Source organism: Peromyscus maniculatus, chromosome 3 (assembly GCF_049852395.1).
Source record: "Peromyscus maniculatus bairdii isolate BWxNUB_F1_BW_parent chromosome 3, HU_Pman_BW_mat_3.1, whole genome shotgun sequence".
NCBI classification, from domain to species: Eukaryota; Metazoa; Chordata; class Mammalia; order Rodentia; family Cricetidae; genus Peromyscus; species Peromyscus maniculatus.
In genome coordinates, this window is record NC_134854.1 from 135,222,260 (window position 1) to 135,245,885 (window position 23,626).

Genomic DNA, 23,626 nt, shown 5'->3' on the forward strand with positions numbered 1-23,626 from the left:
AGTTTGGGTAAGTACAAAAGCAGAGGTTTTCCATTTCATCTGTGTCAGAGACATTCACGATCAAAAGTAATTCTGCATTCCTGAAAGTGAGAAGTAGAGGTCTGCAAACTGACATCCCATTCTAACAAAAGCTACAAGCTTTCTTATTACCACACAAGTGACATTGGGCATAGATTATTGCCTGGAGATTTTTTTAGGTTTTGTTTTTATCTTGCCAGTGTATCCCAAGCTTATAGTAGGCACCCACATAATATTTGTGGTATGTGTTGGTAAACGAGTATTTTGTTGATGCCTTCAGCAGTTTTGTGACAATTGAGCAGTATTACTCTTGCCATTAATCATGGGGTTTAAGAAGCAAAGTAGTAGTTTGTCTTTAGTAACTCAGCCATCACAGAATTAGAGCTTAAACCCCACGTGGTTTTTTGGGGAGAAAGAAAGTTGAAATAGAGTCTGATATAGTCAGGGTTAGCCTGACTTTCACTATACAGCTGAAGATGACTTTGAACTTCTGTTCCCCTTTGCTCTACCTCCAGAATGCTGAGATTGCAGGCAAGCACTGTACATCCAGCTTTCAAATCCCACGCTCTTTGCCACTGCAGTACACAACAAACTACTGCAAGCCGTGAAAGAAGTATAATAAAGCCCCACTTGTGTTTTTGTTTTTCCCTTCTCCAAACCAGGATTGTTTTCTACATGACATTTCAAACTGCTGTACTTTGTTTTTTAAGATTTATTTATTTATTATGTATACAGTGTTCTGTCTGCATGGATGCCTGCAGGCCAGAAGAGGGCACCAGATCTCATTACAGATGGTTGTGAGCCACCATGTGGTTGCTGGGAATTGAACTCAGGACCTCTGGAAGAGCAGACAGTGCTCTTAATTGCTGAGCCATCTCTCCAGTCCATCAAACTCTTATACTTTTATCTCACTGCCCTTTCTCTGATGGGTAACCAAAGAATGGAACATTTAGGATGGGAAAATTTTATGTTTACATTTTTCCCTTCTTCAGACATGACATTTCATACTTTCATTTCACTGGCCCTTTCTCCTGGAAAAAGCAGAACTGATGGGTAACCAAAGAAATGGATGGGGAAATTTTTAAATATAAAATAACAGATATGAGCTGGGTGGTGGTGTCGCACGCCTTTAGTCCTAGCACTTGGGAGACAGAGGCAGGCAGATCTCTGAGTTCGAGGCCAGCCTGGCCTACAGAGTGAGTTCCAGGACAGTCAGGGCTACACAGAGAAACTGTCTCAAAACAGCAGCAACAATAAAAGTACAGATATGGGGTACTTTTAAAACCTGCCTGTAATCCCAGTACTGGAAAACTGAGTCAGGGAAGTTGTGCGTTTGAGGCAACCCAGAGCACCATAGCGAGACCCTGTCTCAAAACAAAAATGAAACATTTTTGTACCTTTTTCTTTTATAAAATATTTAACTGTAGCTAGCTGTGTTATTCAAAAGTATTTTCAGAAGTTTGTTTCTAACGTTTGTTTTCCTCCCTAGGTTCATTGTCTGAGATCAGTTGATAACTTGTTTGTGGTTGTTCAGGAGTTTAAAGATTATCAGTTCAAAAATACAAAGGTGAGCTATTCTAAGTGTGGTAGCTGATTCTCAGCTATCTTTCCCAAAGAGATTGTCTTCTACTGTTTCCTGCCTGTCAGTAGCTCTGGTACTGGTTTATTTGTTTACAATGATAAGAATAAAACAAGAACCTTGCACATACCGAAATGTGTGATCACAATAAGCTTTTTCATTAAAATCCAGAGATCTCTTGACAGTCCATCCCAAAAGCTGCTTTTAAAGGTTAGTGTTTAAAAAAAACTGAAGTTACAGTAGAAAATAATTGACTGGCAAGTCTTAGATTAGCTTGACCTGTAGTATATATGGTTTGAAACTAGAATTGCTTCTAGCACGTAAAGGAAAGATCACAGATAGCATTCCCTCCCCATTTTGCTTTTGTCCTGTTTTAGCTTCATGTTTTGAAGTGAGGCCAAAGCAACATTTAATACCCTTCAGTTGTTAAGACAACAGCTTTGTCTCCAGCCTGTATTTATCATCTGAGTCCTAAGTATTCAGCTGCTGTTTAATCTGAAGGGTGGAAATAGGCCTCAGTAATACTTTAAGGTTTTTTTCCTACATCTCTTTCTGGCCAGGTTTCCAGAATCAAGTGCTTAAAACTTTGTCAATGTTATGTTAATAGCTAACTTAGAGGTAATCTTTCTTAAAAGAACTGTGGTATGCTGTCTAATTCTCTGGTCTTTATTAGTTTTCCAGATTATTTTGGCTAGCCAAAGTATTCCCAAATCAATCAAACTGACCTTGAGGGAGAAACTGATCTGGGGGAGTAAGTAATAAAGCACTTTCCTTGTTAGATTTTAGTAAAAAAATTTAAACAGCAACAAAAAGGCTAAAACCTAAAGCCTAAAAAAGCTAAACCCTAAAGCCTACACACAATTCAAACAGCTCTAAAATATCCACTGAAAATAACTAAAAATTTTACTACCTACAAAACTAACTTTCAACATTTAGAAACACTAGCTTTGTAATCCTTTGGATTCCTTTTTTTCTTTAGTGATGCCCTGGGGGTTGATCCTTTGACCTTTGCACCTTAAGTGAGCACTCCCAATGAACTCCCCAGCACTAACTCTTGAGACTTCTCATAGTTACTACAAACTGAATGATACCTAAAAAATAAGAGGCAATTTTTTTTGAGAAGTTACACTGCTAAGTATTTGGGAATTTTGAAAGTCAGTTTTATGCATGAGTAAATGTTACTGGGTATTAAGAAAATTTTTTCCTGTCTTAAATTCTCTTACCTTTACATTACCAGGACATTATTAAATTTATTAAATTCTTGGAATTTTGTCATCTTAAAATTTGTATAGTTGAGGCAGTTCTGATATCTAAATAGAGGTGAATTTGGGCGTTGTGGTACAAATCTACATGAGCTAACCTTTCAAAGTTGCTTTGGCAATCACTGTGAAAAGGTTCTTGAAGGTGAGGGGATCGCTATTGTAAGGTACCTACTGCACAAGCACAAGGACCCAGGTTCAGTCCCTAGCACCTGCACGAAAGCCAGGCAGGACAGTCAATGCTGTGACCTCATCACTTCCGGAGAAAGACAGGTGGATTCCCATGCTCTTCAGCCAGCCAGCCTAGCTGAATAAGCTCCAGGTTCAGTGAGAGGTCCTGTTTCTGTTTGTTTGATTTTTTGAGACAAGATTTCTCTGTGTAGACCTGACTATCCTGGAACTTGCTCTTGTAGACCTGGCTGGCCTTGAACTCAGAGATCTGCTCAGCAATCTTGGATTAAAGGTGTGTGCTACCACACCTGGCTCTTATGCTATGTTTTTAATTACTTTAGAACTTTTATTTTTGTGCCCTAGCTATTAGCTTTATAAATACAACTTAGTACTATCCATCTAATCTACTATTTTCATCTATTTTTTTAATATCCCTGCTATGTTTGCAGATGAAATTGTCATGCTTTTCCCCATTTTCACTCCATTCTGATTTTATTGTTTCACTTCCTTACTGTTGGACCTGTAAATATACTTTATCAGCATGTACTTCTGTCCTTTGACCTGTAAGTATAAGCAATGAGGGTTGCATCATTCTTAAATTACTTCTCTTTCCTATTATGTGCTGAGTGTACTTAACTTTGCTTCTGTTTTATAGTCACAATGCACACTTTGTTTTTATTTTAGGCTTAAAGCCAAATGTGGATAAAGGTGTACTTCTTGCCCTTCACTGTTTTCTTGTTTGGTTTTGAAGATGAGGTTTTGTTCTGTAGCCCAGGCTAGTCTTGCATTGGAAGAGATTCTCCTGGGATCGTTAGCATGAGCCCCTTATTCCTGGCTATTTCTTGTTATCTTTTAATGGCCTGAGTTGAGGGATGTTTATCTTGTATATTCTGTTAGCTGGAGTATAAAGAACAAGTCTTCCCTTCCAGAAAGACCTTGGTAGTTCTTCTAGCAACAAATGTTGTGAAGAGTCTTGAGTTCATCTTGATAAATATGTAATGACCAAAAAACAAGGAAAAACCCAGCTTTTTTTTTTTTTTTTTTTTAAAGGCTTGGGTTTTATTAAAGCAAGATCAGGAATAACGGGAGAGGGTGGTTCCAGGGAGGTGGGCCAATGAGGTCACAGTGAGGTGATCTGCAAAGGACGTCCTGTAGAAGCAGACTAGAATTACAGGGGGGGGGGGGATATGAGACAATGAGACTGCAGACACAGGATGGAGGGAACCCTTGGGTTTGGCTTGCTTCTGTAAAACCCAGCTTTCTTTGAAGACTTTTGAGTATCTCTTATTGTCAATTCACTTAAACTTTCTGGAAAAATATCTTCAATTGCTGAAAATTTTAAATCTAGGTAAATAAATACATGTTAATTATCTTCCTTTTTTTAAAAATCATTTTCAATTCTTTTGAACTCTTTTGCTCATTGCCATGCTATTTGCTTTTCTTTTCTCCACATCCTTGAGTGTTTTTCAGCAGGATTCTATGAATACTGGTTTCAGTGTGGCCTTTACTGGTATTTATGTATACGTGCACTCATATTTACACCTTATTCTCATTTTTAGATTTTTTTTTATGTGTATGGGTGTTTTGTCTGCATGTATATATGTGCACCAGGTACATGTGCCTGATGCACAGAGGTCAAAAGAGGGGGCCGGATTCCTTAGAACTGAAGTTGTAAATAATGTGAACTATCATGTGGGTGATCCAAACTTGGGTCCTCTACAGGAGCAATAAGTGATCTTAACCACTGGGTCAACTTTCCAGCCTCCTCTACCTTGGATTTTGTTTGTTGGTTTGGTTTGATTTGGGTTCTGTTTTTTTTTTTTTTTTCTGCAGACAGGGTTTCTCTGTAGCTTTGGAGCCTGTCCTAGAACTCACTCCATACACTAGGCAGGCCTTGAACTCACAGAGATCTTCTTGCCTCTGCTTCCCAAGTGCTAGGAATAAAGGCTCATGCCACCACCACCTGGCCCACCTTTTTTTCCTTTGAGATAGGGTCTCTTGATGAACCTAGAACTCACTGTCACCTAGGCTGGCTAGTGAGAAAACCTCAGGGATCTTCTGTCTCTCACACCCCAGCACTGGGATTATAGGTACACACCACTGTGCCTGCTTTTTTTTTGGGGGGGGGGAGACTCTGTGTAGTCCTGGAACTCACTCTGTAGACCAGGCTGGCCTCGAACTCACAGAGATCTGCCTGCCTCTGCTTCCCAAGTGCTAGGAATAAAGGCATGCACCGCCACCACTAGGCTGTGTTGATAAGTTTTGAACTTACTCATATATGAATAAGGCAGTTTCTCTTGGGCCTGCTGTTTATAAGAGGGTCCTGGTGGTTTTCTAGACCCTGAGGGTTTTCTAGACCAAGAAGAGCTCTCCCTGGACTGACTGGGGATAAACAAGTCTTTTCCTCCTCCTTTTTTTCTTTTTTATTGTTTTATTGAAGTATAATTTTCATTCCACTGAATGAATTGTTTTAATCTTTACTTCCTTTCTGGCCTCATGGGAACAGAGGCTTTGGAGTTTATCAAGAAAAGTACATTTAACTCTTATCAATGAACTGTGGACAAATATTTGAAAAAAGTGAATTGATACAGCATGCTAATTGCTAGACTGGAGTGTAAAATATAGCTGAATTGACTGAGAAACTGAGTATTTCATTTCCTAAAGGTTTTGTTTTGTTTTTTGTTTTAAAACAAGAGTCTTACTGCATCCATATCTGGCCTGGAACTCATTTAATAGACCAGGCTGGCCTCAAGCTCACAGAGATCCATTTGTCTCTGCCTGAGATTAAAGATGTGCACCCCCACATCCGGCTTCTGGAGCTTTAAGTCATTTGAACATCCATACTGTGGTGGTTTATATAAATTATATAGATCTGTTTGGATAGTGCTTGCTCTGTTGGATAGCAGCATTCTGTACTTCACATTTCAATGTCATCCAGTAGCTGCTGCTTTGTTGTTGACTCTTGCAGTACTAGTAGTTGACTTTAGGACCCGTACACTGTACCACTGAGTTATAGCCATGGCCCTCTTTTTATTTTGAGATAGGGTGTTAATAAGTTATCTAGGCTGGCCTTTAACCCACTCTGTAGCTCAGGAAACCTGAACTTGCAACTTTGCCCCAGATTCCTTAGTAGCTGGGATTACAACTCTATGCCAATAAACCCACCCTGGCAGCTGTATATTAACCACCCTTTATATGCCTCTGCTGTTGTAGGTGTGTGGCCTATAGCAAAGGTCAAGGTAGTTTGGGTCCTTCCACCATGCAGTTACAGGAGTGTCCTTGCTAGTAAACAGTACATAAACATAGTAACCAGAGATCATGCTTAGTACTGTAGTCAAACTGGAAAAGAAGAACTTGATAGGGCAGGCACCACCAAATTTACTTTTTAAAAAACATAATCATATGAGCCAGGTGTGGTGGCCTACACCTTTAATCCCAGCACTTAGGAGGCAGAGTCAGGTGGATCTGAGTTCTAGGGCAGCCCAGCCAAAGAGCCAATTCCAGGACAGCCAGGGCTGCAGAGAAGAGACCCTATCTCAAAAATACAAAACAAATGGATAATCATACTATTTAAAATCTGGACAAATGACATTTTTAACTTCTATAGTTTGAAATTCAAATTCAGAAGATCTAAAAGGAAGTCATCTCTCCCGGTTGTCTTCTTCCTCTGCTGCCGTCCATCCCTGCTTCCCCTCATGGCATTCCTTAGTGCTGTATGTCTGATCTGCCTTCTCTTATTCTTTAGTAGCATAGGTTTTATATACCCTCCCTTCTCGTTCACACTGAGATTTCCTTAATTGCAGGCATTATTTGGTTTACCCTTTGCTTCTGCACTCCCACACCTCCATCCTAAGGACCAGAGCTGTCTATAAAGAAAGTGGGCATTTATTTGTTCAGTTAAAGTGGTGAGAAATAAAAGGGTTTCATTCTCCATCCTTTGCAGGAAGAAGTTCTAAAGGACTTTGAAGAATTGGCTGAAAAGCTCCCATGGTCCAACCCTTTAAAGGTCTGGCAAATTAACACCAGCTTCAAGAAGAGGAAAGCAAAGCACAGAAAGGCAAACCAGAGTGCAGGTAAAGAGAAGGCCAACTGTGGACAGGGAGACAAAGCAGAAGAGAAAGGTGCTAAGAAGCTTACCAGCAGCACTTCAGAACCACAGATCTTGGACTATTATGAAAATCCAGCCATTAAAGAAGAAATATCAACCTTAGTGGGCGAGGTCTTGGCATCTTGCAAAGATGAGACTGGCGAAAGCTTAAGAGAAGAAACTGAACCACAAGTACAGAAGTTTAGAGTCACCTGCAACAGAGCAGGAGAGAAACACTGCTTTACCTCCAATGAGGCTGCGAGGGATTTTGGGGGTTCTGTTCAAGAGTATTTTAAGTGGAAGGCCGATATGACCAACTTTGATGTAGAGGTGGGTATCAGCTTCCACTGATGACTGTAATGGGGTTGGGACAACAGCTCTGGGTAAAGCGCTTGCTGAGCAAGCCTGAGAACCTGAGTTGGGATCCCTAGCACCCACCAAGAAGCTGGAAACAGATGTGTGCATGTTAACCCTAGCACTGATAGGTAGAGACAGGCAGTACCCTGGAGCTTGTTGGGCAGTCCAGCTGAAACAGCAAGACCCTATTTCAAAAAGTAGAACAGTAGAAAGACACACAAAAGGAAGAAAGCTTCTCATGTTTGTAGAATTTCTAGACTAGCCTAGTAAAGGGACAGTAAAACAGTGGCCATAAAGCTAGGAGGAGGATGTAGTTAGGAACAGCATGGCCTGTGGAGGTAGATGGGTAGGTGTGGATTGAATGGTTTTTGTTTTGTTTTGTTTTTTTGGTTTTGTTTTGTTTTTCTTTTTTCTTTCTTTCTTTATTTATTTAGAAGAGAATATCAGATCTCATTACAGATGGTTGTGAATCACCATGTGGGTGCTGGGAATTGAACTCAGGACGTCTGGAAGAGCAGCCAGTGCTCTTCAAGACAGGGTTTTTCAAGACAGGGTTTCTCTGTGTAACAGAGTCCTGGCTGTCCTGGAACTTGCTTTGTAGACCAGGCTGGCCTCGAACTCACAGAGATTCTTCTGCCTCTGCCTCCCGCGTGTTGGGATTAAAGGCATGTGCCACCCGGCTGAGCCTCTGTTTTAAATGAAGCCAATAATAGTATATAACTTGAATGTCTATACTATGGGAGGCAAATGAAATAATGGTTTAAAGTGTTTGGTATAGTATATTAGTATATGCTAAGTACTCAATGGATAGATGCTGTCAGAACTCAAGTAATGGAGGCCTGTGCCTTTAATCCTAGCACTCAGGAAGCAGAGGATCTTTTGTGAGTTCAAGGCCAGCCTGGCCTACATAGTGAGTTCTGGAACAGCTAGGACTGTGTCGAGAGCCTGTCTTGAAAAACCCTCAGGTGTGCTCTGTCTCTGTCTCTGAACTCGGCACCAACATGTCCAGCACAAGAGTCGTTTTAAAATTGCAGTGCCGGACTCAGACCCAGGACCTTGTACATAGTAGATAAGCACTCTACTATATCTACCCAGTTTTCTAGTTTCTAGTTTAGTATTTTTCTATATTATGTGGACTTCTAGATTGTAAATTTACCTAAAACAAACTTTTATCTGCAACTAAACCATAGTAGAATCTATTTTTTAGACCCTTAAGTCCGGGTTTTAGGGCTAATCCTCATCTAGAACCAACTCTGCTAAAAACATCAGCTAGGTTCTCAAAACCAAATGCCTTCTGTTAGTTAGCTTGAGAATCCTTGTGACTACTGGGTGACTTATGTGGATAATAGTGATTGGAGTTCCTTAAATTTCTGGTGGCTTATATAGGTCCCTAGCAGTTGACATGATTACCAAGAAGTTGATTTCTTTTGCTTTGGGGTACTTAAATCTGGGGCATGTCACTTTCTTTGTAACTTTTCTTAAAAAAAAAAAAAAGTCAGACTAGTACAGTTCCTCATGCCATATTCTCTTACACAGCTGCCATGAGAATGAATAGGCTAAAGAACAGACGGGTCTAGAAATTAGCAAGGTGACACAGAGGACAAATCATGGAGCCACACTGCCTGGGTTAAATTGTAACTCAGGCGCTGGTATAAAGGGCATGAACTGATGTCTCTGTGTCCTAGGCTCAGAGGGGCTTATTGGAAATGAGGCCATGCGAGTAAGATGTGTAGAGCAGGGCCTCGCATGTTGGAGTGTCAGCTCTTGACTGCTGTCTTTGGTAAAACTGATGAGGACATTCTAAGGGGAAGATTGAGGAACATTTTATCTTCATAGAATACTTTTAAGCTGGGCGGGTAGCGCACGCCTTTAATCCCAGCATTCGGGAGGCAGAGCCAGGATCTCTCTGAGTTCGAGGCCAGCCTAGGCTACAGAGTGAGTTCCAGGACAGGCTCCAAAGCTACACAGAGAAACCCTGTCTCAAAAAACAAAACAAAACAAGAATATTTCTGAATTAGGACCACCAGAACAAAGATAGTCATAGCAGACATTATATAAAAATACTAAGAAAACAATAGTTGATGAAGCACACGTGACACAGGATCAGCTTTGGAGAGAAGGTACGTTTGAGAGTCCGCTGTGGAAGGGGGCTTGTTGCACTTACAGCTGTTTGAAGTGGTTTCCCAAAATGTAGTCATTTAAAAAATACATGTAGTCCAAGTGGGGTGGGACTTGCCTTTGACTCAGGAAGCAGAGATGGGCAGATCTCATATTTGAAAGCTAGCCCTGGTCTCTGTAGTAAGTTCTAGGCCAGCCAGAATGTAGAGTGCATAGTGAAACCCTGTCTGGTTTTTTGTTTTTTGTTTTGTTTTTTTGTGGTTTTTTGTTTATTTGTTTTTGTGGGGTTTTTTTGTTTTTTTTTTTTTTGGCTTTTTGAGACAGCTTTCTCTTTGTAACACTGGCTATCCTAGAACTTGCTCTGTAAACCAGGCTGACCTCGAACTTAGAGATCTATCTACCTGCCTCTGCCTCCCGAGTGCTGTGATTAAAGGTGTATGTCACCACTGCCCATCTAAATCCTGTCTTAAACAAAACAAATAAAAAACAATAAAACACACACACACACACACACACACACACACACACACACTCATACACTCATATTTTAAAGCCATGTCATCAAAGTATGTTAATATAATAAAATCTGGGAGATAATCTAGTGATAGCCAGCTTGTATATATAGTGAGTGAAAAGAATAAAACATTTTAAAATTCAATGAAAATAATATATACACGAAAATACATATATTTCATTTTTGTGAAGTTCAGAACAACTAATTTATAATAGTAGTGGTCAGATTAATGATCACCCTGCATGTTGACCAAGAAGGAAACAAAGGGAACCTTCTAAAGGGTACTGTATATAGGTCAAAGCTCACTGAAATATGTATGTATATACATATATGATTTATATACCTCTGGGCTCATGAAGTGGCTCAGTGTGTAGACAGACTTGCCACCAAGGCTGCTGACCTGAGTTCAATTCCTAGGACACATGGTGGAAGTTGTCCTCTGATTTCTACACGCTGTCCACATATACACATAAATAAATAAATACATAAATAAATTAATTTATGCACTTTATCGTAAGCATGCAAAGTATAACTCAATCAGATAGTTTGGGAGGCTGGAGAGATGGCTCAGTGATTAAAAGAACCGGCTGCTCTTCCAGACGGTACAGGTGTAATTCCCAGCACCTACATGGCAGGCGCTCACAATGGTCTGTAACTAGTTTCCAAGGATCTGACACCCTTTTGTGGTCTCCATGGACACCAAGTGTGCATATGGTGCACAGATACATATTTAGGCAAAATCCACACATAAAATAAAAATTTTCTAAAAAGAAAGCTTTTGTGCTTGGTGGATGTGTGAGTACAAACCATGCCTGGCTTTTCTGTGGGTGCTGAGTATCCAAACTCAGGTCTTCATAATTGTGAGTACTTCTCTGCTGAGTCCTCTCCCTAGCCCTGAGTAAGAGAGTTGTTTTGTTTTTGCTTTATCTTAAGACTTCAAAAAGTCTTAATAAGGCAAACATGTATCACATACTTATGATCCCAGCATTTATGAGTCAGAGGCAGGAGGATTTTGAGTTTCAGTCCAGCTAGCCTACATAAAAAATTCAAGCCAGGCCGGGCAGTGGTGGCACACGCCTTTAATCCCAGCACTCATGAGGCAGAGGCAAGTGAATCTCTGTTGAGTTCGAAGCCAGCCTGGTCTACAAAGTGAGTTCCAGGACAGGCTCCAAAAGCTACACAGAGAAACCCTATCTCAAAAAACCAACCAAACAAACAAACAAAAAAAGAAATTCAAGCCAATCTTGACTCAGAACCATGTTTTACTTTATTCTTTTAATTTTTGTTGTTGTTGTTATTGTTTTGTTTCATTTTGTTTGAGACAGTGTCTCTTTATCTGGTCTTGACTGTTCTGGAACTCATTATGTAGACCAGGTTGACCTTGAACTCACAGAGATCTGTCTGCCTCTACCTCCTGAGTGCTGGGATTAAAGCACTTGGGAGGCAGCACCACACTCAGCTAAGGCCGTAGGTTAAAAAAAAAAAAAAAAAAAGTCTTAAAGAATGCCAACTGTTTCTTTGATCTAATTTGACATAGGTTCTCCTGAACATCCACGATAATGAAGTCATTGTCGGCATTGCATTGACGGAGGAGAGTCTCCATCGAAGAAATATTACACATTTTGGACCTACAACTCTTAGGTCAACACTTGCCTATGGGATGCTGAGGTAACAGAAGGGATTTTCTATCTTTATTGCAATGGACACTTTGCTCTGAATTTTGATTTAAAACACTCATTTTCTAAAAAAAATTTCTTGGTTGGAATTACAAAGTTGCCTATTTCCTCTTCAGTGTCGCTGTTGTCGGCTTAGATGATGTATTAGTGTTGTTGATTAGAAAGTGAGAGTGGTAGTTTCATGCATGTCTTTGGTGGATTGGCTGTCTCTGTTGAGAAAGGATATCCTTTTTTAGGAGATAGAGCCAGATTTGCTGGGCTTTGTTTTTATACAGTGAAGCAGACAAGAGGGAGCCTTAAAATGTGTAAGTGAATACAAAACTGGTCCATTGAGGGAAGGTGTTGCAATGCAGCCCAGGCCAGCCTTGGTATCCTGAGTGCTGGGCTCAATGAACACACTGCCACACCCCACTTACTCATATGTGTAAATGTTACACTGGCAGCAACCCAGGGATTATCTTGGGACTTTCAGAAGTGCAAGGCAAGCAACCTTTGCTGTTGTCATTTTTCTGTCATTGGTGTTTCCTTTCTTAAAGCCTCCCCCTCCCCCAACTTGAGATTTCAAGACTGGAAAATGGGTTTGACATGGGACTCAGAAGATTATTCATGTACTCAGTTTGGCAGTACATATGCTAAAATTAAAGCAATAAAGAGAAGATTAGTATGACCCCTGCATAAAGATGACAGATTTGTGTAGTATTCCATATGAACAAAAAAAGTAAAAGAAGAAAAAATTTATTCATGCTGGAGAGATGGCTCAGAGGTTTAAGTGCATGCTAAAGAGGACCTGAATGTGGTTCCCAGCACTCAGGTTGTCAGATAGATAATAATGACCTGCAACTCCAGCTCCAGCCTCTGTCTTCTGCAGGCATCAGCATTTATATGCACACATCCACCCACACATGCACACATACACATCCGTTTTTAAAAAATAGAGTGGTGGCTGACTTTGGGGTTATAGAGATGGCTCAGCATTTACTAGTTCTTGCTGTTCTCCCAGAGGACCAGAGTTCAATTCCCAGCACCCATATCTGGAAGCTTACAACTGTCTTTAATTCTAACTCCATACCCTTTTCCAATACCTTCTTCTGGCCTCCATGGGTACCTATACACATGTGCACACAGAGAGACACACAAAAATACATACACATTAGTAAAAAATAAATATATTTTATTAAAAAGTTTTGTTCATGAAAACTAAATGCAGAAATACAGATAGATTGTCTTATTCTGTACAGTGCCTGGCATGTCCTAATGAATTATATATTTTCTTCCTTTCTAGTCCTTGCTTCCTCTTTCATCCTGGCCGTACGTGGCCTCATAGTTCCTCACAACTGGAACATATGAAGTTGATAACAGAAAATTTAAAAGAAACACTCTGAAACTTCATTCATTGAACAGACATTTGTTATTTGTCTACAACTGTGATACAAAGAATTGTTTTGGTTGCAAGTATTAAAAAGCTAAATAGATAATCCCAGCACTTGGGAGGCAGAGCCAGGCAGATCTCTGTGAGTTCGAGGCCAGCCTGGGCTACCAAGTGAGCTCCAGGAAAGGCGCAAAGCTACACAGAGAAACCCTGTCTCAAAAAACCAAAAAAAAAAAAAAAGCTAAATAGAATAAAAAAGTGATGATTGGGCTGAGGAAGTAACTCAGTACAGTTTCTGCACAAGATAAGGGCCTGAGTTTGACCTACCAGCAGCACATGCGTCTAATTCCAGCACCAAGGAGGCAGAGAGAGGAGGACCCCTGGCCAGCCAGTCTAACTGAATTTGTGAGCTCCAGGTTGAGAGGGACCCTTTCTCAAACTGAGGTGAAGAACAAATGAGGAAGATGCCCAGCCAGGCATTACAGTACACACCTTTAATCTCAGCACTTGGCAGGCAGAGGCAGGTGGATCCCAGTGAGTTCACTGGTCTACATAGTGAGTTCCAGGACAGCTAGGGCTCTGTAGAGAGACCCTCTCTCAAAAAACTAAAACCAGAAAAGAGAGAGAAAAAGATTCCCAGTATTGACCTTTAGCCTTCACATGCATGTAGGCAAACACAAGTGTGTACGCATGTGCACATCTATACATGAAGTGAAAATTATGCTAAGGATGGGGTGGTTGGAGAGATGAGCAAATATTTTATCAAATCCACAAAAAAACCTTGAAAGCCATCTCAAGAAAGGTAGACTATGGGGCTGAAAAAAATGGCATTGCGCCATAGGAGACTGGCTGCTCTTCCAGAGTTCTTTGGTTCAATTCCTAGCACCAACAATGGGGCTCACAATTGTTTATAACTCCAGTCTGGGGATGTGATGCCTCTTCTGGCTTCAACAGGCAATTCTCATCTGTGATGCAGATATGTATGCAGGCAAAACATCCATACACATAAAGGTTAAAAATTAAGAAGTGTAGAAACTAGGCAGTAGAAAACACAGGAGCTTGCTTTTCTGTCTCTTGAAAGCTTATGAACTTACGCTCAGCTCACCTGTGCACATGGCTGTCCGCATTTAAATATATGTACCTCCAGTTACACATGACTAGTTCACACAACCAGGGGCTACTTGCTCTTTATTACAAATTCCTAAGAGGATTTGAATGACATGTTTTGATTAGATGCCCAGTCCTGGCTCATTAGCAGTGACTGACATTATAGGCTTGCCTAAGAATCTGTCTTATGAGGGAGATTGTTAGCATGCATGGTGTAAGGTCTCAAACAAAACATGAAAAGGTTAGAACAGACAAAACAGTGACCTGAGGATTGGTACTACAAAAAGGAGATAGTAAACCATGACCTGTGGTCCTGACTGTCACCTCGTTTTGGGTTCTAGGAAAAATGTTTCTTTGCATCAGTTTATCTGTTAAATAATAATGGGGTTGTTACAAGGATTCAGTGAAATAACAACTGTATAAAGTTAAAGCAATCATTTTATGTTAAAGGCGTTATCTCTACATTAAACACAAAATGAAAGGATACTGAATGTCTAGTTGTCAGCAAATGTCTACTAAAGAATCTTCCCAGCTTAGCTTCCTGAATGCTGGGATAACAATTCTTTCTTTTGCTTTTCCAGCATTGAGTCTGAAACCCAAAGCTTTGTACACATGGGTGAGCACTGCTCCTGAGTGCCAGCCCCAGGCTGACTTTCAGACTGTGGATTGCTGCTCCTCCGTGCCTGTGTCTAGCCTTTTGGAATCTCTATTGTGGAAGCCTCAGCTTTCGGCTGATCTCACATGTGCTGAATTGTTTTCTCCCTCCAGGCTCTGTGAACCTAAACCTACTGATGTAATAGTGGATCCAATGTGTGGAACAGGGGCAATACCAATAGAGGTAATCACGCCTCTATTTTTACATAAGCAAGTGGTAATATCATGTATTTCAAACAGCCCAGTGCCACACAACTCAAGAGTAACACTTGTTTTCTGGCTCACAGGGGAGCTGGAAGTGATGGCTCAGCCACTAGATTGACTAGCAGAGGGTAACTGAGGGTATCATAAATGGGAGGAAGTTGGTTTTTGTCTCTGTAGTTAGAGCTTCCTGGAGTGCACAAGTTTAGTTATGAAAAGGAGAAACCACAGTGGTGTAGCTCAGTGCTGGGGTGGGGTTCTTGCTTGGCATGCCAGAGGTCCTGGACTTGATCTCCAGCACTGCAAAACAAAACTAGAAACCAACCCACCACGTATGAGCATTCCTTATATTTGTTTCTCTGTTTTGAGACAGGGTCTCACTATGTAGCCCTGGCTGGCCTCTAACTCAAGAGATTTGCCCATCTTTTCTAGGATTAAGGGCACAAACTACCACACTCAGTCTTTTTACCTGTTTTCTTTTTTAAAAAGTTACATGTTTTAGGAAATCTGACAAAGCTACATACCCAGTGACCTTAAATAATTTTTAGAATTACTACCTCACTTATAAAAACTAAAGAAAGCACTGAGCAGTGACCCACGCCTTTGATCCTATCACTTGGGAGGCAGAAGCAGGTAGACCTCTGAGTTAGAGGCTAGGCCTGGTCTACAGAGTGTATTCTAGGACAGTCAGGGCTACACAGATAAACCCTGTCTCAAAAAATCAAAACCAACCAACCAAACAAAACAAAACAGAAACTACAGAAGGCAAAACAACTGAAAAGATTTTTTATTTTATTTTTTAACCTTTTTTTTTTTGTTGTTGTTTTTTTTTTTGTTTTTCGAGACAGGGTTTCTCTTTGTAGCTTTGTGCCTTTCCTGGAACTCACTTGGTAGCCCAGGCTGGCCTCGAACTCACAGAGATCCGCCTGCCTCTACCTCCCGAGTGCTGGGATTAAAGGCATGCGCCACCACCACCCAGCTTTTTTTTAACTTTTTGAGGCAGGGTCTTGGTACATAGCACAGGCCGTCCTTGAATTCATGGCAGTCCTCTTGCCTGAACCTCTCTCGAGTGCTGGGATTACAGGTGTGAGCCCCACACACAGTGGGAAAGGGATCTTGTAGGTAGAGAACTGTTGAGACTGAGTGAATCACATCACCTATGTGTCTGTAAGTGATTGACAGGCAGGAGCTCACAGGAAAATAACTTAGTTTTGTGTGAAACACAGTGAAACATTCCAGACTATACCAAAAGCCAGTAAAAAGAAACTGCACAGAAGTACCACAGATTGTGTTGAGTGGGCAGAAGTGGGACAGATGAGCAAGCCCAAAGCAACCCATAAAGGGTAAAATAATCCAGAGTGTAATTAGAAAATCTATGGTCTGACTTTGATCAGGAGTTAAGATCCAAGAGGAAACCACAGAGTCTGCATGTTCCACTAGTGATGGCTGGGAAATGACTACTGCTTGAGATCTGAACCAGAGAGCTTAGTTACAGTCAAGAATTCTGGAAACAAAGCTGTGGTTCTCCAGCATTAAACCATGACTTTTCTGTGAAATACCAGGTAAAGTTGCCATGTGTCCAGAAACATGCAACAGAAATAGACACCAGAATAGAAGAGGGGGGAAAACAGTCTGAGCCATTTCCATGTAAAAATAGGCATGAGAGCACCATTGTAGTAACTTTAGCTGAGTGAGGAATGATGGAAATCGTGAAAAGTCGCCAAGGTCTGTGAACAGATGTGGCCACTAAAGTATCCAATACCTGGACTACTCAGAATACTCTGAGATTTAGAAGTAATGTAAAATGCAGCTTGAGGTAGGAAATCCAAATTGGATTAAAAGTTAAAAAAAAAAAAAATAGTTGGCAAAGATTCTTACCCAATAGAGCCACATCTCCAGTGGGTAAGAATCACCTGAGAGACACCCTGTGGGTTCCTTCTGTATCCCTACCTACCCAGTTTCTGGCATACTTGAACATTCCTTTTGTTTGCAGTCATTGTAGAATAATAGACTAGAATATGTCATCACCTTCAGAGATCTGAGCAGAATACAAAGTTATAAAGTGCTGCATTCATGCATGCATGTCTTCACAGCAGAAACTGTACCTTAGTGTACTCGTTTCACAAGTGTGTTATTGCTTGGCATATATATTCTGGTGACATTTTTTACTTAACAAAATCCTTTCAGAGATATATGTTGGTTATCTTTTAAAAGGTAAACTTTCACAATCCAAAAGTATAGGTTTGGTTAGTTTGGTTAATATTTGGGGGGGGTGGGGTTAGGGGGTTTCCGGGACAAGGTTTCTCTATATAACAGTTCTGGCTCCTGGAACTCGCTCTATAGACAAGGCTGGCCTTGAACTCACTGAGATTTCTTGCCTCTGCTTCCCAAGCGCTGGGATTAGTCTCTTGAACGTGCCAGCTTTTGCTGGGTAGGGATTGAATAAAATACTAGACCTATCTGGAAAATAGGATAGAGCTTGCTAGATTACTTGGAAGACAATTGATAGACAGTTAAAATGGGACAAGTCAGCAACAGAGGTGTACAAAGTGCTTCTGGGGCTGACACTGATGTCATAGTGGGTGACACTGGAGCCACATCTCCAGTGGGTGAGAATTCAGCAGGCAGAAAAAGAACAGGGAGGTCATTTCTGCTAAAGAAATAAATGGCATGGGTCACCCACCATGTTATTGAAAATTGACCGTAATGACTCCCTTTAATTGTCTCTTGTGGCATATTTAACCAACATTCTTGTCTCATAGGGGGCTACTGAGTGGTCTCACTGTTACCATATTGCTGGAGACAACAACCCACTGGCAGTGAACAGAGCAGCAAATAACATCTCATCTCTGTTGACTAAGAGCCAGCTTAAAGATGGGTAAGTTTAACTTCCAAGACTGCATTGCGTCTTTGCACGTTACTCTCCATACTGACTTGGAATTGTCATTCATTGCCTGTGCTTTGTGACACCTTTAGAACCAAATGAACAGCATGAGAAGATACCATCTAGCTTATTGAAAATCACTTATAATTAATGTAACTACAATTTCCATACTTTGTTGCAATTTTCTCCTTTTTTTGTTCATTATTTGTCTTTTTCCCCAAACAGTATAGTATAGTATAGGTTTATTTATTTAGAAAAGGTCATATCCTATAACTGGCTCTTACCTTGAACTCACTGTATAGTGCAGCTGGCCTCAGACTCACAGTGATCTTCCTGCCTTCGATTACTAAACTGGGATTATAGACATGAACTACCAAATCCAACTGTTTACATTTGCAGTACATGGGTAGATTCATTTTGATGTCACCAATTTGAGAATACTTTCAGTATTTTTACATGGTTCATTTTTAATGACTACACAGCATTCCATCACATAGAACTACTACAGTTTACTTATTTAGCTTTTTTTCTAAAATAATGTGAGTTGAGTCAGGGTGTGGTTAACACACACCTTTAATACCAGCACTTGGGAGTCACTCTGTGACTTCGAGGCTAGCTTGGTCTACAGACTGAGTTCCAGGATAGACAGGACTACAGAGAAAACTTGTCTCAAAAAACCAAAAATAAATAAATAAATAAAACAATGTGAATTGAAAGAAGCATGAAAGCCATTCCCATAACTTCTAAATTACCAGTAATCTTGACTTGTGGCCCTGGCCTGTTCAAATCCTCTAATCACTTTGCCTTTGAAGCCTTTTGGATTGGTCTTTCTGTTTATTTGTATATCTGTGGGCCTGAGAGTGCCATGGAGCTCTGCTATGGTGTAAAGTCAGAGGACAGCTTGTGGGGAGTTGGTTCTCTTCTTCCTCTGGGTCCCAGGAATCAAACTCTGTTTGTCAGGCTTAGTGGCAGGCACCTTTGCTAGCTGGGCCATTTCTCTGGCCTTTTCACATTTTTTTAACATGTAAACTCATTTCCTCTGGTGCTTTTTAAAATTGTGTGTGAAACCATACATCCTTTGAAAAACAATTATAACCATTTAAAAAACTTGTATTTCAGTTATGGCTATATTTCTTCCTATATTACTGTAGCATTTCTTCTTAGAAAAACAATGTTTAAAAATTAATACTGTAGAATGTTTTTTCTTTTTACACTTGTTTGTGTGTGGGCACAAGAGTAGGGGCTTAGAGGTCAAACTGAAGAATTCAGTTCTCTCCTCCCACCATGTGGGTGGGCCCCAGGACTCAAGCTCAGGTCATCAGGCTTAATGGCAAGTGCCTTTGTCTGCTATGCCATCTCATTAGCATACCTGGAAGAATATATTGAGTGTCTTTCCTTTGTCTCTACAGAAAAACATCCTGGGGTTTGCCCATTGATGCTATTCAGTGGGATATCTGCAACCTCCCACTGAGAACTGCTTCTGTGGATATTATTGTAACCGATATGCCATTTGGAAAAAGGTAGAATTGGGTTTTTCTCTTTTTGAAATGGAGTTTGATTTCGCCTGTTATTGTACTGTTTGTCTTCTCAGTCAGAAAGATGTACCATAATTCATTTCATCCCTTATGCCATTACACGATCCTATACTACATTATAGGCTGAGGAGCATTTGCTTGTTGAGACAGATTTCTCTACTCAGTGGTTTGGCTCATATAATTTGTTTGTTGTCTTCATTAAGATAAGTTACTGTTATAAAAAATTATTCCGGGCAGTCCTGGCACTCAGAAGGCAGAGGCAGGTGGATTTCTGTGAGTTTGAGGCCAGCCTGGTCTACAAAGTGAGTTCCAGGACAGCCAGAGCTGTTACACAAAGAAAACCTTTCTTCAAAAAACAAAATACAACAACAACAACAAAAAAACCATTTTGATAGAAAACTCTGAACACGTGACTAACATAGCTTCCTTTATTGGCATAGAATGTCAAAGCTCTGGCCTCTAAAAATGCCTTCTTCCTACCTTGGATTTTGTTCTCATCTCATGTAAGAAACTACTTATTTACCTTTTGCAACACTTTTTATTTGACCTTCTTTTATAGGATGGGCTCCAAGAAGAGAAACTGGAATCTATATCCAGCTTGCCTTCGGGAAATGAGCCGTGTCTGTAGACCAGGGACAGGCAGAGCTGTACTGCTTACTCAGGACAAGAAATGTTTTACCAAGGTACTGAACATGAGAGTTAAAATCTCAGCCAAAGGCAACTTTAGGATTCTTTTTTTTTTTTTTTTTCCCCAGGGCTGAGGACCAAACCCAGGGCCTTGTGCTTGCTAGGCAAGCGCTGTACCACTGAGCTAAATCCCCAACCCCCAACTTTAGGATTCTTAAAAGAAGGCTTTGGACCCTAGTGATAGGATAGGGGCACAGCAGGCAAGGCAGACAGGTGGGACCTCAGAGCCATTCATTGAGCTTCTGGGTTCAGTGATACCCTTTCTTACTTCACGCACGTGCGTGCATGCACACACACACACACACACACACACTCTTACACACTCACCTGCCTGTATGTGTACCACATTTATGCCTGGTGCCCTCAAAGGACAGAAGAGGGTATTGGATGGACCCCCTAGAATTGGAGCTGTAGATAGTTGTGAGCTGCCATGTAGGTGCCAGAAACTGAACCCAGATCCTCTGCAAGAACAGCAAGTGCTCTTAACTTCTGAGCCAACTCTCCAACCCACCACCCATAGCATTTAAGTGGCAAAGATTCCAGGTTGGTTTAAAAGCAGACTTGGCAGCGTAATGATTTTATGCTTTTTGTGTGTACCAGGCATTATCTGGAATGGGACATGTGTGGCGAAAGGTCCATACAGTCTGGGTGAACATCGGGGGCCTTCATGCTGCAGTTTATCTTCTAAAACGCACACCTCAAGCCTTTGTTCATCCTTCAGAACATGATGGAGGAAGACATGCTCCTTGGTAATGCAAAGAATGAAGACGACTGTATATTTATAGTTCCCAATGCTGGATGTGTCAGTTTTGGGAGAAAAATAGCAAAAAAGTAACTTAGCATTGCAGTCTTGACTGCTTAACTACTCCAGAACGCTTTGTTAACAAGGTAACTGTAATGGTATTTCCTGAGGAGCCTTGGCTTCTAAGTTCACAACACTTTAGGTCACGTTCTATCACCTGTGAAGCCTAATGTTCTGTAGCCTAAGCTCTTTATATCACCCTCAGAAACTAAAGCATCCCTCAAGACCTAGTTTACCATCTGCCTTAAAATACACACAACCAAAACAGGGCGAGGTACTTTGTGTGACTATTAGTAATAAGACATTACTAAGTAGTCCAAGTGTCGGTAGATGATGTATGGGACCAACAAGCCAAATTAAAGGAATTTTTCTTTTAGTATACATGTCTTACTTTTCAAAGCCCAATAAACAAATAAATCCTGTCAATGTTGTGGGAGCTAATGTATCTTTAAATGAAACCCTGACCTGTGAGGCCTATTCTTGCCTAGTTCATTGTTCAGTTCTCCAGTTGTACCAAATCCTTCCTCAGATAGTGCTATGGGAAATGAAATAACCTCAGTACTCATCAGTCCCGCAATAGTGTGTCCTAAAGCAAGCCCTGCTTAAGCTTTGATGGGAAGTTATTTTGGAGAGTCTGGCTTCATTCAGCTTAGATTTTCAGTATGGTGTTTCTATTTAGAACAAAGGACACAGTACTTCCTTTCTTTGAAAACAGAATCCACATTGACAGCATAGTCAGTAGCCAGTTGGCTTGGAATTACTTAGTAGAGAATGGACTGGGATTAATAAATTTGTAAAGGTTTTATATCCTAGATGGGCATTTTTACAATTGTCAAAATAAATTATTGATTGAACAAATTACAAGTTTCCACCTTTGACAAAAGAAACCATTTAAATCTCAAAGCAAGCTGGTCAGAGCCAGGATGTGCAAGGATAGTTCTGTTTTCATCACCATTTACCAAGTTTCCGACACGGTATTTGCCAGTGAGCATTTAATATTCACTGAACAAATAAACTAGTACTTTCAATGCTAAGTTCCCAAGCTAATATACCAGGTTTATGCTTGATTCATCATAGATCTAATTCTATAAGTATACAAAAAATCTGATCAAAGATACTGCAAATACAGTGGGTACTATGTCATCTTCATCTCTGGTTGATAAATTGTTAATCTGGTTACTAGAATAAGAAATGAGCTATGAGTTGTTTTCCCTCTCTAGATAAGGTTTTGTTACATAGCCCTGGCTGGCCTCTGCCTCCCAGGTGTTGGGATTAAAGGCATGCAATACCATGCCAGATGAAAGTTGTATTTTTGTGCAGGTATATGCAGGTGCCTGTGGAGGCTAGAAGCTGGAGTTAATAGGCAGTTTGATCTGCCTAGTGTGGGTTATGGAATCTGAACTGAAGTCCTCCTCTACAACACCTGGGCTCCATTGTTACCCTTCCCCCACCCCCAAGGTAAAGTTCTTGCTAATCAGTTGTTAAGATGTAGCCATTTAGCCGGTGGTTGCCTTTAATCCCAGCACTCAGGAGGCAGAGGCAGGTGGATCTCTGTGAGTTCAAGGCCAGCCTGGGCTATGGAGCAAGTTCCAGGACAGGCTCCAAAGGTACACAGAGAAAACCTGTCTCAAAAAACTAAAGAAAAATAAATAAAAATAAGATGTAGCCATTTAAGATGCCGGATTCAGTTTCAGCTCAAGTTCTTACTTTTCTTCTATGACCCACTTAAAGCAATAAATACACTTTTCTATACTAAAACCCGCCTGTCCAGTGTGCCTAGTATAGTCTTCTAGGCTTTTTAGGAGTCAAACTGTTTACCATGTACATCTTTCTAGAGAAGCCATTTTTCAAAATTTAAAACCTAATTCTTACCATTCTTAAAAATTTGAAACATTGTAGCACCAATTGCATTTATGTTAGGATTTAAGTGAGGGTGGGTCAGCTCTGTTTTCAAGACTGGGCTGGGAATATAGCTCAGTGAGAAGACTGACTAGGAGTCTGCAACTTTGAATTTCTGGGTTAAGAGGCCCATATGTTTTTTGTGTTCAGCATTTAATTGACGGGATCGTTATTAGGCAGAAAACACTCTATCATGGAGTACACCTTCCAGTAGTTCATCCAGGTCCATTTCGTTATGACCATCAATAATTAGAGTCAAGTTCTCATGCTCTTAACAGTGTAAAAGTTTACCCAATTCTGGTTTTTACCTCAAAGTTTGCCGCCCGCCCCCCCCCCCCCCCCCCCCCCCCCCCGTTTACAACACAAATGAGTAGCACTGTGCCAAAGCACTGGAGCTCTACCCACTTTGTTTTTCATCATTAGAACAAATATCAACATAGTTGTTCCAGATAAACCATGAGATTAAAAAGTCATTCCACACTTTGACTATTTTAGGACATAGGTTTATTGCCAAGCTTTCACATTAAATAAATAGAAGCACAGTAACAAGTCCAACCATGTTTGTAGCTGCATCCATTTGAAAAGTGTTACGTATATCTTATTAGAGTGTGTATCTGTGGGGAAAAATCTTTAACAAGTTAACTATACTGTTCAGAAGAACCACTATGGGCATTTCTTTTCATCTGGCAGATACTCAGCAATGTCAACT

The 23,626-nt window shown here is 40.6% G+C and overlaps 1 protein-coding gene and 1 non-coding gene across 6 annotated transcripts in view; both read left to right on the top strand.

Annotated features, from left to right (window-relative positions):
* Positions 1-21,444, top strand: part of Thumpd3 (THUMP domain 3 tRNA guanosine methyltransferase) — a 23,643-nt gene extending 2,199 nt beyond the window's left edge. For 4 of the 5 annotated variants that reach the window (XM_006993908.4, XM_076567543.1, XM_015987400.3 and 1 more), the window contains exons 3-10: positions 1,508-1,585; positions 6,971-7,444; positions 11,641-11,771; positions 15,024-15,093; positions 17,873-17,988; positions 19,404-19,514; positions 20,089-20,212; positions 20,817-21,444. In XM_006993908.4, the coding sequence (XP_006993970.1) occupies positions 1,508-1,585; positions 6,971-7,444; positions 11,641-11,771; positions 15,024-15,093; positions 17,873-17,988; positions 19,404-19,514; positions 20,089-20,212; positions 20,817-20,969 (1,257 nt within the window). In that variant the 3' untranslated portion in view covers positions 20,970-21,444. The remainder of the gene's footprint in view (positions 1-1,507; positions 1,586-6,970; positions 7,445-11,640; positions 11,772-15,023; positions 15,094-17,872; positions 17,989-19,403; positions 19,515-20,088; positions 20,213-20,816) is intronic. The other variant, XM_076567544.1, reaches the window with a different exon arrangement.
* Positions 12,388-12,490, top strand: LOC121828396 (U6 spliceosomal RNA). Its single transcript, XR_006070879.1, has one exon. It is a non-coding gene; the product is annotated as a U6 spliceosomal RNA (small nuclear RNA).
* Positions 21,445-23,626: the final 2,182 nt, after the last annotated feature.